Source organism: Elephas maximus, chromosome 25 (assembly GCF_024166365.1).
Source record: "Elephas maximus indicus isolate mEleMax1 chromosome 25, mEleMax1 primary haplotype, whole genome shotgun sequence".
NCBI lineage: Eukaryota > Metazoa > Chordata > Mammalia > Proboscidea > Elephantidae > Elephas > Elephas maximus.
The window spans coordinates 4,554,853-4,572,263 of record NC_064843.1 but is presented as its reverse complement, the minus strand read 5'-3'; the positions used below and the strand labels follow the sequence as shown (position 1 = coordinate 4,572,263).

The 17,411-nt window shown below is 56.2% G+C and overlaps 1 protein-coding gene across 8 annotated transcripts in view; it reads right to left on the bottom strand.

Moving 5' to 3' along the window:
* Positions 1–9,156, bottom strand: part of KCNQ2 (potassium voltage-gated channel subfamily Q member 2) — a 58,774-nt gene extending 49,618 nt beyond the window's left edge. For all 8 annotated transcript variants that reach the window (XM_049869499.1, XM_049869500.1, XM_049869506.1 and 5 more), the window contains exon 1: positions 8,707–9,156. In XM_049869499.1, the coding sequence (XP_049725456.1) occupies positions 8,707–8,996 (290 nt within the window). In that variant the 5' untranslated portion in view covers positions 8,997–9,156. The remainder of the gene's footprint in view (positions 1–8,706) is intronic.
* Between the last annotated feature and the right edge of the window lie 8,255 nt (positions 9,157–17,411).

Here is a 17,411-nt window from a genome sequence, read left to right as displayed (position 1 = left end):
GGGCTGGAGAGGGATGACAGCCCCCAGATGGTGGGGACAGACCCAGTATCCACAAGGGGGCTGGACAGGAATGACAGCCCCCAGAGGGTGGGGACAGACCGAGGCATATCTCATTTCATGTTCCCATGATAGAGTGCTAACACAAAGGAGAGTCACAAAAGAACCTGAGTCCTGGTCTGTTTAAGAAATGCAGAAGGAGGAGTAGACCAACCAAAAAAAACCAACTGCCGAGGAGTCCGCTCTGACTCACAGTGATCCCACTTGTGTCAGAGTAGAGCTGTGCTCTGCTCCATAGGGTTGTCAATGGCTGATTTTTTGGAAGTAGATCACCTCTGGGTGGACTCAAACCTCCAGTCTTGATTCACAGCCGAGCATGTTAACCATTTGCACTACCCAGGGACTCAGAGAGAGGTGTGGAGGCTCAGAGCTGTATCAGAAGGACCGGGTTCTTCCTTGAACATTTCTGCACTTTCAAAGTTTCCTACGATGGATATGGATTATTGTTGTAATCAGAAAAAGCAAATACACTGTTATCAAGTGTGTCTTTCAGAAACAAAGAGAGAAGTCGCAGCCGCAAGAAGCAGCCCATTCCCACAGCTCAAGGAGTTAGTTCAGTGCCTGCTCGTTCACTGCCAGGGTCAAGATGCTTGATCTCCTCCGCAGGATGTTAATTCAGCTCTCAGATAATTAAACTGCATGCACTGGTGAGGGCCACCTTGGACAGGCCACTGGGATGCTGACTGGGAAGGAAGAGCCTCACTGAGTACAAATGGCTGGGTCTGGAGGAAAGATGGAGCAAAGGGTCCAGGTGTCTTTGCCCCACCAGGTCCTGGCCATCCATGGCACACCCTTTGGAAACACCAGCCCCTTCCCTGCAGACAGCCAGCATCAGGCCAAGCCCCCCACTCTCCGTGGAGCTAGGCTGATACCAACCTAAGACTCTCCAGGAAGCACTTCTGAGACTGATGAAGCTGTGGGCTCGTGTTCAGCACCAAGGCCAGCGCCAATCCCGGCCCTCCAGACCCGCCCTCTCTCCTCAGGGTGCCCCAGTCCAGCTCCAGGAGTCCTTCTCTTCCCCCTCTCCAAGAGCCGGATGTCCTTGCCCCCAGCCCAAGCCAAGGGCCCACCATTTGAGCCATGAGAGGCGAAAGTAGGACCACAGAAGCCCCATCCTCAGCCCCAATGTTTTTCCATAAAAACGTCTCTCTTTAGTCAACAACAGGAATAGCATACATTAACTTTTTGGCATATTCAGTCCAAGGAAAAATGCCATTTGGGATGAGAAAATGTTTACAGTAACAGACAACTTCCAGGAATTTATCCTACAGAGCCAGGCATGGAGACACATGCAGGGGTGTTCAGGGTGGTACTGCTGGGGTGGCAAGATCCTAGACAGTGCCCCAACATCACACAAGGAGACAGCCAACACCAACCCACGCCGCAGCCCCCACACGGCACCTCCACACTCTCAGGCCCATCGGTCTCAGACAAACTAGAGCAAAAAGCCCAGAGCAGTGTGTGCCGGGATCCAGTCATTACACGGCATGTACACACACATACATGGACACAGATGTGATACATGCTGGGATGAGCCTGCAAAGTGCATGTGGAAGAAAGACACTGGCAGTGACAGGTGACAGGAAAAGACAGGGCAGAGCAGAGTGGAGACGTACTTTCTCCGAGTCTGATCTTATGTGTGGAGGTGTTTTCCTCGGGCCCATCTTTTCTATTTATGCATGTGCATGCATACGAGTGTGTCTGTGTGTCCATGCGTGTGCGTGTCTGTGTGTGTGCATGTGTGTATCTGTGTGTACATGTGCCTGTGTGTGTGCATGTGTGTGAGTGTGACTGTGTGTGTGCATGTGTGCCTGTGTGTGCATGTGTGAGTGTGCCTGTGTGTGCATGTGTGAGAGTGTGCCTGTGTGTATACGTGTGTGCCTGTGTGTATATGTGTGTGTGCATGTGTGTCTGTGTGGGCATGTGTGTGCATGTGTGTGCATGTGTGAGTGTGCCTGTGTGTATATGTGTGTGTATGTGTGAGTGTGCCTGTGTGTATATATGTGTGTGCATGTGTGTGAGTGTGCCTGTGTGTATATGTGTGTGCCTGTGTGTGCATGTGAGTGTGTGCGTGTGTCTGTGTGTACATGTGTGTATCTGTGTGTACATGTGTCTGTGTCTGTGTACATGTTCCCTCCCAGGGAACAGACCAGACAGGACCTGGGGGAGAGGAGCAGCCCCTTGCTCTGCATGTATCACTGAAGCATCTAGAAGGACGTCCCCTGCAAGCAAGGGCAGCCTAGACCAGGCACTGACTGCCCTCACCCGGCACCAGTCCACACCAGCCGGGGGTGCCAGCTGCCATCATAGATGATGAAGTGCTCTTTGGAGACACCATGTTTCCAGTGGACTCCACTAGGGTTTTCTGGAACAATCGTTGTTCTGTACCTTCACAAGATTATTCTCAGTAATCCAAAAACTAAAACATAAAAACCTAATTTTATTCAAGCCCAGTAACCCAGGACAGCATGATAGAAATCAATTCTGGAGCACGTTGGAAAATTAAGATCAGAGCCTGGGCCCAGACCACCTCCGCAAAGCAGAGCAGTCATTGCCCCAAACCATGGCCTCCTCTGCAAGATGCCGGAAGATGCACCGCTCTGCCCATCCAGCATCTCCCCCTCTGGCCATCCCTGGCTGCTGGGCGTGGGACAGATGCTCCAGGAAGCTGGCCAGCAGGGGAGAATGTAAGGAGCCTTCTTGGAGGGGCCACAGAGTAGGCTTGCCCCACCTGCCCTGAGCAGCACTGCGACCTTGGGCAGGTCACATTTACGTGTGGTGGAGACATAAACATTCATACACTGGTGGGAAGGTAAAATGGTGCAGCTCTTCTGGAAGCCAGTCTGGCACTTCTCAAACTTAAAACATGGAGTTACCATCTGCCCCAGCAATTCCACTCCTAGGTACAGCCCATTGCCATCGAGTGGATTCCGACTCATAGTGACCCTATAGGACACAGTAGAACTGCCCCACAGGGTTTCCAAGGAGTGGCTGGTGGATTCAAACTGCTGACATTTTGGTTAGTAACCAGGCTCTTAACCGCTGCGCCACCAGGGCTCTTCCTAGGTATATACCCAAGGGAAATGAAAACACGGGTCCACACAAAAACTTGTAGACAGATGTTCACAGCAGCACTTATTCACAATCACCAAAAAGTAGACACAACCCAAATGTCCATCAACAAATGAAGGATAACGTGTGGTCCATCCATACAATGGAATACTATTTGACCACAAAAAAGAATGAAGTCCCAAGACATGCTATGACATGGATGAACCTAAAAAAATTACGCTATGTGAAATAAGCCAGGCACAAAAGGTCACAGGCTGTATACTCCATTTACGTAAAATGTCCAGAATAGGGAAACCCCTAGACACAGAAAATAGATTAGTGGTTGCTTAGGGCTGAAGGGAGGGGGTGGGAATGATGGCGAAAAGTACGGAATTTCCTTCTGGGGTGATGGAAATGTTCTAAGGTGATTGTAGCGATGGCCGCACAGTTCCCTGAAGACACTGGGAACCACTGACTCGCACACATTAAGTGGGTGAGTTGTATGGGTTTGTGAATTAAAGTTCAATAAAGCTGTTATAAAAGCAACTGACAGATGATCTGCAGCACTCCTTCTGGGTGTGACCCCATGTGGCTCCACCTGCCCTTCTCGGGGGTGTTTTTCGCACCATGAGCTTCCCTTCCGTTCCAACATCACCTTTCTTTCTGAATGGCGTATAGAGAAACCCCACAAACTTGGTAAGGTCAAATTATTTTATAGCCCTTTGTTCTGATGGTGTTGGTCCTAACAGTTCCCAGTGAGAGCTTACAGCTTAGTCTCCGGAGCAGGGGCAGACAGGTATGAGGTTGAGGCTGTCTAGGACAGGGCCTCATGGACACAGGTCCTAGCATCTCACCCATGAGGCCCCAGAGCACACCCATCCAGGCGAGGCACCCCGTCCCTTTGCTCTCTCCAGCCCTAGTTCTTCCTGGATGAATTAAAAGCATGGTTCATCCTGTCTTCAAAAAAAAAAAAAAGAAAGAAAGAAAATGCAGCCATCTACTTCCCCAACTCCGACCAATTTATTTGCTAAATGCCTTCCGGGTCTCCTTTCCCCTCAGGCTCTGCGGTTACAGCTTCCTAATCTCACACGAAGAACAAGCGGCCTTTAGAAATCACTGTTTCCCTGCCAATGGCCGTCACTTGCCTGCACCTCCCTCACCTGGCGAGCACGAGAACAACCACACTTCTCCACACAGTTCGCTGCTGTACCCCGGAAGAGAGCTGCGGAGAAGGCAGAGCTGACATTTCACTCAGGACAGACACTGGCATTTCAACAGAGGGGACTTAACACTGGGCTTGGATGGGGGCAAACTTGAGAAATTTCTAGAACCATCAATATTTCATAACCTCCACTGCAGAGCGGGAGGTGATGCTCTCTGGGGATAATCTCAGGCCACATACACCCTCCTTTCTTCCTTGGATCCAACTCCATGGCTTCAGCTTTTGTTGGTTGAACTGGACAGGCACCCCCAGCCACACATAGGACAGTGCCCTTTGAGCCGATGGCATGGTCCAGCAGCACAAATGAGGGGTCATGTGAAGAAGTTGCTGGAGCTGCCAGAAAACTGTTGTCGGAAGCACAGTGGACTCCAGCCCTGCAGACTGGTGGCAGTCTCCAGCGAGGGCTCTCAGGACTCCATCTGAAAAGGGAACCCAGCCTCCTAGGGCACGGTCAGCTAAGTCATCCAAGTGGGCCCATCAGGACATGGCTGGACACCAGGTGGTGCACAGGCTCTTATAGTCCCTCTTGTACAGCCTAAGGGGTTCATCAGTAAGACCTATCCACGGGGTTGTTTTCAAGCCAAATTGTGTCTGTCCTGCATGCATCAAGGATGCTGGGAACACGCGCCAATTGCTGGAAACAGGAAGGCACTGGGGCAGATGCAGAACAAACAGTTTCCGTTTTAGGAAGATGGCTGTGTCTCCATGGCCAGTCCTTGGACAGACACATGCAAGCCTTCAGAAGCCACAGGACCAGTCACCTGTCCAAACACATGATCTCTCAGACAGCATCCCCGAACTATGTCAGCAAGGGGCAGCCTCTAACCACTGAGACTGGCAGCCTGCAGAGGCTTGGCTGAGGGGCGGATGGCCAGGAAGCGATATACAACATGTGACTTCATCCCTCACACAGGACAAGCCTTTCACTCTGCTGGACATCGACAAGGCCCTAACAACAAAAGCTACTGGCCTTTGGACCACTCACTCGCAGGTGCCACGTGCTGTGTTGAGTGACTCATGTAGCTCCAGGCCCAGAGCCGTCGGAGGGTATGATGTGGTATCACTGCCTTGCTCATGGACTGGAAGCTGGGCTGGGGGCCAGGGCTGGCACCAGGAGGGGCAGGGTTCCCGCCAGCATTAGCCCCAGCACAGGCTCAGACTACCCGTGTGATGATGTATCTCCAAAGAGCACCTGGGGCCACCAGGAGCTGGGAGAGACCAGGCAGGGTCCTCCCCTAGAGCCACCGGAGAGGGCACCGCCCTGCCGACGCCCTGAATTCAGGCTCCGGCCTCCAGAGCTGTGAGACACACATTTCTGTTCCTAAGCCACCCAGTTTGTGCTACCTTGTTATAGCAGCCCCAGGAAACAAATGCAGAAGTGAGTAAGGTTTCTTCAAAAACACTCCAGAGTGAACCACTTTGGGGATTGGAGCTGGGCCCTCCCACGTGGTGAGCGCTCAAGGTACCCAAGGCCTTCCTGCCAGCAGGCCATACTGGGCCTCCTTCTGAGTTTCTATAAAGACTAATTTGAATATTTGACTCTACAGGAGCCCTGGTGGCCCTGTGGCTCAGGCTGGTAACCAAAAGGTCAGCCGGCAGTTTGAATCCACCAGCCGCTCCTTGGAAATCCTATGGCGGCAGCTCTACTCTGTCCTCTAGGGTCGCTAGGAGTCAGAATCGACTGGTTTTTTTTTTTTTTTTTTTTAACAAAACCGAGATTTTCTCTGCTCTAATCTGTGAAACTGTCAAGTGGCGACCTTCCTGTTACCTGACAGATATAAGAATGTTTACTGACGGCCACTCTGCAGTGTAATGAAATATAGTGACGAAAAATTATTTTATGATCACGGACTAATTTCACTTTATTTGGCGAGGGTAAGAAAACAGGCAAGGATGGCCTGAGGCCTCCAGATAAACCGAGGGCCCAGAGGCCCAGGTTTCCATGGAAACCGCCACTCTCTGGGGGTTTTCACCTTTTGGGAAATTTCCATGAGATTCTCCTAGGATTCAATTAATAGCCGCATCCTCTTCCCTCCCCTAGGAAGGCCTGCAACTTGGACAAGCCCATTTGGACACCCTGGGCTCTCTTGTGGATATACAAAACACTCCGTCCACAATGACTGAGGCCAAACTCAGCCCTGCAAGCAGCCACTGCTCCCATCTGTGTTGGGGGCACCTCGGGCACCTTGCCCCTCACCATCAGGAGAGCGGACATTGCTGGGGGGGCCAAGGTTGTGGGCCTGCCCACCCCAACCAGCCACTCTGAGGCCATGGCCTTGGCCTCAGAGCTGAGCAAAGAGGTGAGGGCAAGCAGGGGTCAGGTGGCCTGTACTTGAGCAGCTGGGCCCCAGACCCCCTTGGAGACTGAAGGAAAATCCTCGCTCCTACTCCCTTTGCCGGAACTCAGCCAAGCTGCCCACCATACTCCCTGCCCGCTGAGCTCTCTGCAACAGCAAAGACTCCAAAGGCAGTCCTGGATACAGCTCTGGGGCCCGACCCCCAGAAAACAGGTTGCCACGAAGCCAGGCTGATGAAGCCTCCATGGCCACGGCGCAGGCCTGGCCAGGCATTTTCCTTCTGGCCTGTTTTAATCACAGCCTCATCCTGGCAACTCAGAGTGGCTTTTGCATCCTGAAAAGTCTGCAGGCTAGACCCTCAAGGCTCTCGTTACTGAGGCTAAGTCCCCTCTTCTACATAAACAAGCAACTCTGGCCACTTACTCAAAAAATCTCTGCCTCAGTTCCCCCATCAGTGAAAACAGGGTTAACACACCCCTCTCACAGGCATGCTCTGAAGGATAATGAGAATTGCTCCAAGCCCAGCACACAGCTGGTGCAGACAGCACGCAGTTCCCTCGCCTACACATTCGGAGCACCCAGAGGAAATGGAATAACTGCCCACCGCCATCACGCTCTCACAGGGCACCCTCATACACGCACACGCTCTCACACGGGCACCCTCACACACATACACACTCTCACATGGGCACCCTCTGGCATACACGCTCTCACATGGGCACCCTCACACACATACACACTCACACATGGGCACCCTCACATCTGAATACACTCACATGGGCACCCTCACTCGCATACACACTCTCACAGGGCACCCTCACGCACATGCATGCTCTCACATGGGCACCCTCACACACATATACACTCTCACAAGGCACCCTCACACACAGGCACCCTCACACACATACACACTCACCCCTCAGTCTGGCTAAGCACTTGGTTGGAGCCGTTTTCCCAGAATCCGCTCCTCACTCCCATCCCAAAATGCCTCTCCCTTACAAAATGGCCGAGCCAGGCTCCCCGTGTACCTGGTCCAGCCGCGGCAGAAAGGATCTAGCGCTGGCACACTCAGACTGTGTAGCCCAGAGCACAGCCGCACACACACACACAGTGGCGTGTGCACACCCAGGCACAGACGCCGGCACACACCACCACCCATGTACACGCCGACACCCCCGGGAAGCAGGAGTGCCTGGAACACGCGGCCTGTCTGGGCCTGGCACCTGGCCTGAACGCTGCCAAGGGGGTCTCAGGGCGCGGTGCTGGGGCGGGGGTGACAACCGCACAGGCACCTACCTGCTCCTTAGCTTTGTGCGGGCGAGAGGGGGCCCAGCTAGCACACGGGGGCCGGTCAAGTGCTCTCAGCCTTGGGGGCGGGGTAATGTTTGGACCCCTCCCCCATTTCAGCAACCCAGAAGCTCACCCCAGGTGGAGAGCGAGAGGTTGGGGGGTGATGGAGGAGTGGAGCAGGCCCCTCCTCTGCCGCCCCCACTTCCTGGGACACCCTGAGCAGCCAGAGGACTTCTAGTCCGATCCCGCGGCAGCGCCCACCTCCCTCCCCGCGGGCCCTTTGTTCCGCGCAGCGGGCCTTGGCGAGGGGTGGCTCAGCTGAGAGGGGGCTGGGGCGCCGTGCATTCCCCTTCTTGCGGGGGAGGGGCTGATGCAACCAGGCAGGCAGCACGGCGGGTGAGGGGACAGGGCCCCCAACCCAACCTAAACACCCGTGACCCGCGAACTTGTGAGGACAAATCCTTCATCCCTTGGAGCGTACTATCCAATTCCTCCTCAACCAGGGACACAGTCCCGATACAGATCCTGGTGTGACAGACTCGCGCAGGCGGGCACCCACAAGCTACCGCAGCTGCGGCGCACCCTCCGGCACCCAGATAGTCTGCAGCCAGGCTCCGCGCAGACCCGGGACTCCGGTCCCCCAGGACCCTCCCCAACTCCACGGTCCTCCCCGATCCCCGGCCCTCGGGCCCCACCGCCTCTCCCAGGTCGGGGGCCCCCAGTCTCCCCTCCTACCCTCCCTAGCTCCGGGCCCCTTAGCTCCCCACCCCCGGCCCGCCCGCAGCTCACACGTAGGCGTGGTAGATGAACGCCCAGCCGCGCGGCCGCTCGAGCACGTTGTAGAGGAAATTCTGCAGCTTGCGGTAGAAGGCGTTGCGCTTAGGGGGCTTCCCGGCGCCGGGCGCGCGCGGCTTGCTCAGAATGCTGCCGCGCTTGGAGGCCTCGGAGCCAGCGATGAGCAGCGCGCCGTCCCGCGTGGAGTCGGGGGCGCCGGGGTCCAGCCCCACGAAGCCCACCTTCAGCTTCTTCTCCCCGCTCGGGCCGGGGTACACGCCGCCGTTGCGCGACTTCTGCACCATGGTGCTCGGCGGCCCGGCGGGCGCGGTCAGCGGGGGCGGCGCAGGGCGGGCGGCGGGGGCGGGCGCCCAGACCCTCGGCTCCGGGGCATCTTGGCCGGGGCGGGCAGCGGCGGCTCCACGCTCCTGCCCGCGCCTAGGCAGCCGGGGACGCTGCGGCCACCTCACTCCGCGCGCGACTGGGCGCCGGGCCCGCGCCGCGCCGGCTCCGCCCGCCGCCTCGCCCCGCCTCCCGTTAACCCCTGCGACGCCGTGCAGGTGGGAGGTAGGGAGGAGAGGGCAGTTCGTCCGGACAATCCTCTTCCTGCCCCGGCCAGCTTGCGCGCTGGCATTGAAATCCTGCCCCTTGGTCACCTTTGAAGGGCCACTACGTGGACAGAACCAGGCAAGGGCCCCCAACTCTCCCTGGGACGCCAAAGGGGTGCCAGCGCCAGACCAGGATGATTCCCGCCGATGGGCCCACGACTGGTCACCTCTGGCGACCTTGGGCAGGGGAGGTTCAGCCTTGAGCTTCCGGGGGACCTGGCATTATGAGTCGGAATCGACTCGAGGGCACTGGGTTTTTGGGTTTTGAGGCCTTAGGTGAACATGTTATCAGGAGGGACCAGTCCCCGGGGAAGAACATCATGCTCGGTAGAGTAGAGGGTCAGCGAAAAAGAGGAAGACCCTGAATGGTTGCACTGACACAGTGGCTGCAGCAGTGGGCTCAAGGATAACAGCGACTGTGAGGACGGCACAGGACCAGGCGGTGCTTCCTTCTGTCGCACTTTGGTCCCTACGAGTCGGAGCCAACATGACGGCATCTAACAAGACCCAGGTCCAGTGGGAAGTACAGGATGCCATCTGGGGAGGCCTGAAGAGGTGCTTGGAGCTGGTCAAGAGGAGTCCTGGGAGGGGACATCCAGAGGAAGGGAGATGTTTGCAAAGACCAAGGCAGGTTTGGGGAGGAGGGGCCGAAGGGGGCGGAGCCTGAGAGACTGCAGACCCCGGAAGGGGCAGGGCAGGGGCAAGGGATTGGAGGGTGGGCTTGAGGGCAAGACTGAGACAGGGAGGCCCGCGAGGCTGCTGGTGCCACAGCGCAGGGCAAGGAGGGGTGTTTCCTGGGAGGCAAAAATGAGCACCAGGTGTCCTGGGACGGGTCCCTCTGGAACCTACTGCTGGGAAGCCAAAAGGACACATTTCTTGGACCCTGGGTGTTCCTGCACACTGGAGATGCTGTGACGTGGGAGGAGTGGGCCAGCTCCCCCCACCAAGCCTTAATACACACACCTGGAATGGTGCTGGCTGCAGGTCCATCTCCACACTGTAGCCAGTTCCCTCCCTCCCACCAGGCCTTCATATGCACACCTGGAATGGTGTTGGCTGCAGGTCCAACTCTACACTGTAGCCAGTTCCCCCCCACCACCACTAGGCCTTCATATGCACACCTGGAATGGTGTTGGCTGCAGGTTCATCTCTACATTGTGGCCAGCCTCCACGTCAGGCCCTCCCTGGCCAGTCCAGAGAGGAGGCCCCTTGGCTTAGTAGTTGGCGCTGTCTTCAGGCCCCCTGGGCTCAGACAGTGGCACCAGCCTGGCCTCGGTTGCCACACTGTGTGTGTTCTTTGGTTTCCCAAGCCAGTGCCCGCGTGACCCTTTTTGTTGTTTTTAATTAGGCTGAAAAGATAATGATTGATCCAGGCACAGTTCTAATTTATAAATCAACTAGAAGGTCAGGGGATGGACTGAAGTTCACACAAGCACAGTGCATACCACACACACGCACACACATACTGAGCACACACCTGTGCACACGCACCTGTGCAAACACCTAGTCCCAGGGGGCACACTCTGACCACTACCTCCCTAACTATGCCCATTCATTAGCTATTATTACCAGCAGTGAGTGGGTGTTCCCCCAAAAGCAATGTTTCCTGCTTGCAGCCATCCTCGCTGAGCCTCCTGAGCCAGCTGCAGGCCGAGTGGTCAGTTCAGGGGCAGGAGAGGACCTGATGCTGTCCTCAGAGAAGAAAGGTGTCCCACCTGCACCTTCCTGCCTAAGCTAGCTCTGCACAATGGTGGATACTCTGCTGGGCTTTGCACACCTGATCGTCATGTGCACTCTTCAGAAACAGGACAAAGGTGCAATCACAAATCAACCGCACAAACTCTGGAAGGGCCGGGCCCCTCGCCCTGTTGGGGGGGCCCCAGTGACCTTGGAAGCTCCTGTGCCGGACAAGGTGCCTCCTGGGGAGCAGCATGGTCAGTGTTTGATGCCAGGGCAAAGAGGCCACCATGGGGGTCTGCTCACGGCAGGGGGGTGGGGATTCGCAGGTGCCATGTTAGCAGAGGTGTTAAAATGGCCACATTGGTTTCTAGGAACATCAAGGTCAATTGGCATAACAAAGTTAATTAAGAAAATGTTCTGCATCCCACTTGGCGAGTGGCATCTGGGGCTTTAAAAGCTAGCAAGCGGCCATCTAAGATGCATCAATTGGTCCCAACCCATCTGGAGCAAAGGAGGATGAAGAACACCAAAGACACAAGGAAAATATGAGCCCAAAAGACAAAAGGGCCACATAAGCCAGGGACTGCATCAGCCTGAGACCAGAAGAGCTAGATGGTGCCTGGCTACTACCAATGCCTGCCCTGACAGGGGACACAACAGAGAGTCCACAAAGGAACAGGAGAAAGGTGTGGTGCAGAACTCAGATTCACATAAAAAGACCAGACTTAATGATCTATCTGAGACTGGAGGAACCTCCAAAGCCGTGGTCCCCAGATTCTCTGTTAACCCAGAACTGAAACCATTCCTGAAGCCCACTCTTCAGACAAAGATTAGACTGGGCTCTAAAACATAAAATGATACTTGTGAAGAGCGTGCTTCTTAGTTCAAGCAGATACACGAGATCAGATGGGCAGCTCTCGTCTGGAGGCAGGATGGGAAGGCAGGAAGCGACAGGAGTTGGTTGAATGGACACAGGAAACCCGGGGTGGAAAGGAGTATGCTGTCACATTATAGGGATTGTAACTAATGTCACATAACAATATGTGATACTGTCACATAACAATATGTAATACATTTGTGTATGAGAAATTAACTTGAGCTGTAAACTTTCACCTAAAGCACAATTTAAAAAAAAAAGAAAAGGAGATGGTGGCGCTGGCCACTCTGAGCCCTCAGGTGTTCCAGGATTTAGGCAGAGGACAACCCTGCACTCCTTGTTTTTTAGAAGGGGGCCAGCACCCTGGAGCATCCAGGAGTCCTTGCTGGTTCTCTGCCTCCTGCTGGGGCTGGGAGTGAGGCCCCAGGGGTGATACTGACTGCCAGGCTCTGGGGGTAGATGTCCTCATGCCCCAGGGCCTCTGACCCGCTCTGTGACCACATCTGCACTCCACCATCCTTGTCATCTGGAGGTTCTGGAAAACAATCCCTGCGCCGAGGTTTGAGAATCCTTGCCTCCTGGTCGGAGGGTGCCCTTTGCCGAGCTACCTCATTAATCATTCATGTTTTCATTTGTGTCCTGCACACCCAGTGTTTGTGCTTTGCTAACAGTCTGCTCCCGCCTGCCAGGTAAGCGGCCCTGAAAACACTCTGTTAGGTTGAATTTCACGCAAGTGACAGGAGCTCCACTTATTTAAAAAGAGAATGGAAGAACTTTCAGGCTAAGGTCATCTTTGTCAAGACTTCGTCTACAGGGTTCCAAAGAGAAGTGGAAAAATCCAGAGGCATGTGAGGCCCCGTCCCAGGTGGGTAGATAGCTCCTGGCATTGGGGGAGCGTCCCACAGCCAGAGCAGAAGGTGCCCAGGCAGCACTGCCAGCACCACCATTCCACCAGGAGCCTCCCAGGCAGGCAAGGCTTCGGCCCTCTCCTCTCAGCAGGCAACTTTGCTGACCCCTCCTCCCACCCTGAACATACTACTGAGCTGGCAAAACCGCCGCTGCCCACTGCCCTTTCAAAGGACACTAGGAGCTCCCACTCGGCACCCTTGTCCCCAAGCCCTGCTGCCCCCATGCATCCCTGTGACATCAGGGAAGTCCTCACCCAGGGCTAGACCACCAGCTTCCCAGTCTGGCTCCCCTAGCCCAAGGGGCACAGGTCACATTCCCCAGAGCCAGCACAGAGCTGACCCATAACAGGGTTGATGGACACCGCGTGGGTGATGTAGGCCACATCCAAGACCTGGTCCCTCCCTGTCTGCAGACCCCACCCTGGAGCCCTCCTGTCATGCTACAGGTTGGACATCTGGGCACTCCCAGGCACACCCTTTTCCGTGCTCTCCCTTAGGTCAAAACAGATTCTGGTAGGCCAGGACCTACACTCAGCAACAGAGACAGGAACCAACATGGAGTTGGCACAGAGGAGAGGTGGGTCAAGCTCCCACTGCCCGTCGTCCCCCAGTGTGGGGGCTGACAGCACGGCCTGCTTGTTGGAGCCTGCTGGGTGCAGCCCTGGTCTAACATCCTCACTGACACCATGTGACGATGAAGACGGTGGTTACATCCAGGTTCCAGCCTCGACTTCTAAGGGCCAGTGTTCAGGGCAGACAGCCGCAGCAGGGATGCTGGAGTCAGATGCCAAAGAGCAGTGTGTTCTACTTAGCCACCATCCCCCTCCTAGTGTCCAAGTACCCAAGGAAGCAGTTTAGAAGGAGAGAGTTCCTTTCCAATCTCAGTGCCTTCAGAAAAACAGATGACCCAGAGCAGCCCGGGGATGGGGGGTTCTCTGCCAGGCAGAGTAAGACTTAATTTGGGGGAACGGAAAGAGACAGGCTCTCAATCACTCAGCCTGGCCCTGCGTCCTGGCTGTTTTAATCCTATAATTTAGGCAACAGGAAGTGCTTTCCCAGACATAAAGCCCCTCCCTGAGAAATTTTCCATTATCCCAAGAATAAAGGGTTGTGTTTATTTGGCTTGTCACAGAACAAGGGGGTGAGAAAAAATTAAAGATATGGAAGCTCTGATTTTTTTTTTTAACATCTCACACTAAAGTCAACAAAAATTTAATTTATAGTTTTTTGTTTAAAAGAACCAGAGCTCTCCATAAGCTTCCCCAGCCCCCAGCAAAACCAGCTAATTACATGAGTGAGTCAACGTGTCTTTCTCCCAAGAACACCATGACCATGGGCATCTCCAGGGTCGCCGTAATGACGGGACACATAAGAAGGGGCAGAGACCAACCTGGGGATTCCGAGGTCTCAGGGAGCTCCCAGCTCAGGGCTCTGCCCAGGACTGGCCCCGCCTTGGCCTCCACTGTCCAGCTTCCAGGGGCAAATTATGAGTCTGGGCATTTATCCCCCCGACACACGGAATTGAGGAACAGAGAGGCTCCCATGGGGACACCGAGGTCCTAGGCCCCATCACACACTGACACTGTTGGGTGGTGCTGCCCGTCATGGCCACATGCCTGCCTGGCCTGGCCCTGCCGCTCTCCGATGCCTCTGAGCCCCACACTCTCTGCCCCGGCCACACGACCGCCCCAGTGCCCCTCAAGCAGGTGAAGGAGCCTTTGCACATACTGTCCCCTCTGCCCAGAATGCTGTACCCTCTGCTAGTATCAAGCCACTCCTGTGCCACGTCCCAGAGGGCCTGCCTGGGTCATCTCTAAGTGGGGCCCAGCCACCCTCTCTGAGTGTCAGCCCCTCATCATGGCCTGAATGTGCATTTTCCTGTCCATGGGCAAGTTGGAGGCTCACCCCCTGGACTGGGCTCATCCAAGGGCCTTGGTCGGAAACTCATGCCCTGGGCACCCTGGCCATCCTGCCACTGCTCCCAGTGCCAAGCTCACACACAGAAGGACTTGCAAACTCCGAACGCGTGCAGGGTCACTTTGCTCTGGGGCTGGACATTGCAAGAGCCTCTGACCAGGACATGTCCTTGGAGACCAGCCTGTGTGATGGCTCAGGGGCTGCCAGGGGACCCTGGGAGGACATGGGCAGCTGCAGCTGAGCACCATGGAGATGGGTCTGGAGCAGTGGGGCGGTCAGCTGACACCCATACACGAGCTGTGGCATCTGGGCTCAGAGCCCCGGGCTCGCTGAAGCACAGGCTGCCAGATGTGCAGGCAGCTTGGACAGGGTGTCCAGGCCAGAGGCAGGGCCCGTGGTAATCAGAGCCCTCACCCCGCACCACAACAAGGTCACCAACCACCACTTCAGGGGCAGGACAGGAAGGACGATGTGCCAACCAGCAAACTAGGGCCACCATCGAGAGGCACACAGGGCTCAGCTGGGCATGGCTAGACTATTGCCTTCACCAGCCCCTCCAGGGCTTCACCACCTGAGTTGGCTCCACGCTGGCTGTGCACACCCAAAGTCCACAGGGCCAAGTGTAAGACACGCCCATCCTCCTCACACTCAGGGCGAAGAGTTGTGCGCGCGAGGCATGGAGTGACTTGAACTGAGGTGCAGAGCACCAGAGGCATGGAAACTCCTGGGGGGTCTTGTCCCTCCCACAGAGCAGTCACACTCTGGCGGGGCCATTCCAACGCCGGGCAGCTCCCCTAAAGGTCAGTGACCAACCATTTGGTTCCCTCCTCTCCTCCGAGGGGCCAAAGGTTTATCCAAGACAGGAGGTGGAGGTGGGGGTGTTACAACCCACTTAGAGTACGGGAAGATGCCCCCCTCCCACTCTCACCCTTCAGCACAGAGAATGTTGTGCCCACCACCCCAGTTCACGTCAAGCTCCATGGGGCTTTGACAAGGGGACCCTCATCCTAGCTCTTGGGAGGCAGGGTGGCCTCCAGGGCTCTGGTCCTCCGCACTTGTCTCTTTGCTCCACCCAGGACTTCCTGCGTGGAGGGGGCACACAGCCCAGAGAACGCCCTGCCAGCCCCTTTCCTCCCACGGTTCTCAGGCTCCCCACCCTCAGCAACTAAGCCCTGGGATCCTGCAGGCCCAGTGGGCTCTGAGGAGACCCAGTCTCAGAGGGCAGCTGGTGGTTCCTCTCTACCAGACCCTGAGGACCTGATGCAGCTGGGGAGAGGCTGGGGGACTCTCTGGGCTGGGAGCTGAGCATCTCCATCTTTGGCAACCCTTCTCGCTTGGGGGTGGACAGAGGACTTGTAAGGCCTGGGCCTCCTCACCTCCTCTCGTCTTGGTGTCTCTCCACCCCCACCCCAGCGGCCCCCCACCTCAGCCCACCATCCTGTCCTGGACACTGGTATAAGGCTAAGCCAAGCCTGATGCTGGTGGGCCCATGTGGTAGCGCAGACCTTCCCCTCCTGGCTCTCAGCTGTAAGCCCACGTCTGAGCTCTTCCTTGCCTCATGCTAGTGGACCCATGTGGTAGGGCAGACCTTTCCCCTCCTGGCTGTCAGCTGTGAGCCCACATCTGAGCTCTTCCTTGCCTCGTACAGCCTTGTCATCACAGCCCCAGACACCTCCTCCCCCAGCCACCCCCAGACACCTCCTCCCCCAGCCACCCCCAGAAGGAGACACCAGGGGCCAGCAAACAAAGCCAGTAAGTGAGCCAGTGCCTGCCCACCTCCTCCAAGACCACGGTCAAGGCTCCTCATCCACTAGGCCCTCTCCCTCTTCCGCTCAGCAAAACCAGGGCAGCCTCAGGGCTCATACAGCCCCAGCCCAGCCCCTGCCAGCTTGTCCTTGCGTGGCTCTGGGCCAGCCACTGGCAGGCACCTCCAGAGACTCAGTCCTAACTCAGACCAGCAGCCGACAGCACAGGTGGAGCCAACACACATATAGACATGTGTGCACACATATGAGATCACATGCACACACCTGTACACATGCAGTGCATGCACAGCACAACCTGCACACATATATATGTGCACAAGTAGGTACACATGACTCATGCCTGCACACGCATACATTCTCCTACACATGTACACACATGCATGCTTTCACGAATGTGCACACATTCACGTGCTTGTACAGGTACGCACATGCCTGCACACAGGGGCACACGCCTAGTCCCATAGGCCCATGGTCTCGCTCTGAGACACACGTAGGAGCAGATGCACCCACACTCACCCACAAGAATAGTTACTGAATGATCACAGCTGCGTGGGGAAGCCCCTGGGGCCACATGGCTGGGGCCTGGTCTGCTGCAAAGCTCACCCCTTGGACGGAAGCGCGCAGCCATTGTCAGAGCCAGGACTACCACTGTCAGGGTCATACAAGCCCTCCCAGCCATCAGAGAGCCTGGGGGAGGGCCAGATGCCTGGGGCACAGAGCAGGAGACAGATCTGGCAGCTCAGCCGCCTCTGAGCTGCTCACGAGTCTTCTGGAGGCATCGCTGCTGCAGAACGAGATTGCACTCCCATCCTGGCGGCTCCTGCGGTGACTTGTCCACCATGCCGGCAGAGGGTCGAGGCAGCGGGCCCTGTCCCATACTATCCCTCAATTCAGGGGCTGCCCCAGGGCCCAGGCATCAGCCTCAGGCTGGCCAGCAGCATCTCCCCCAGGCCATGGTGTCCTC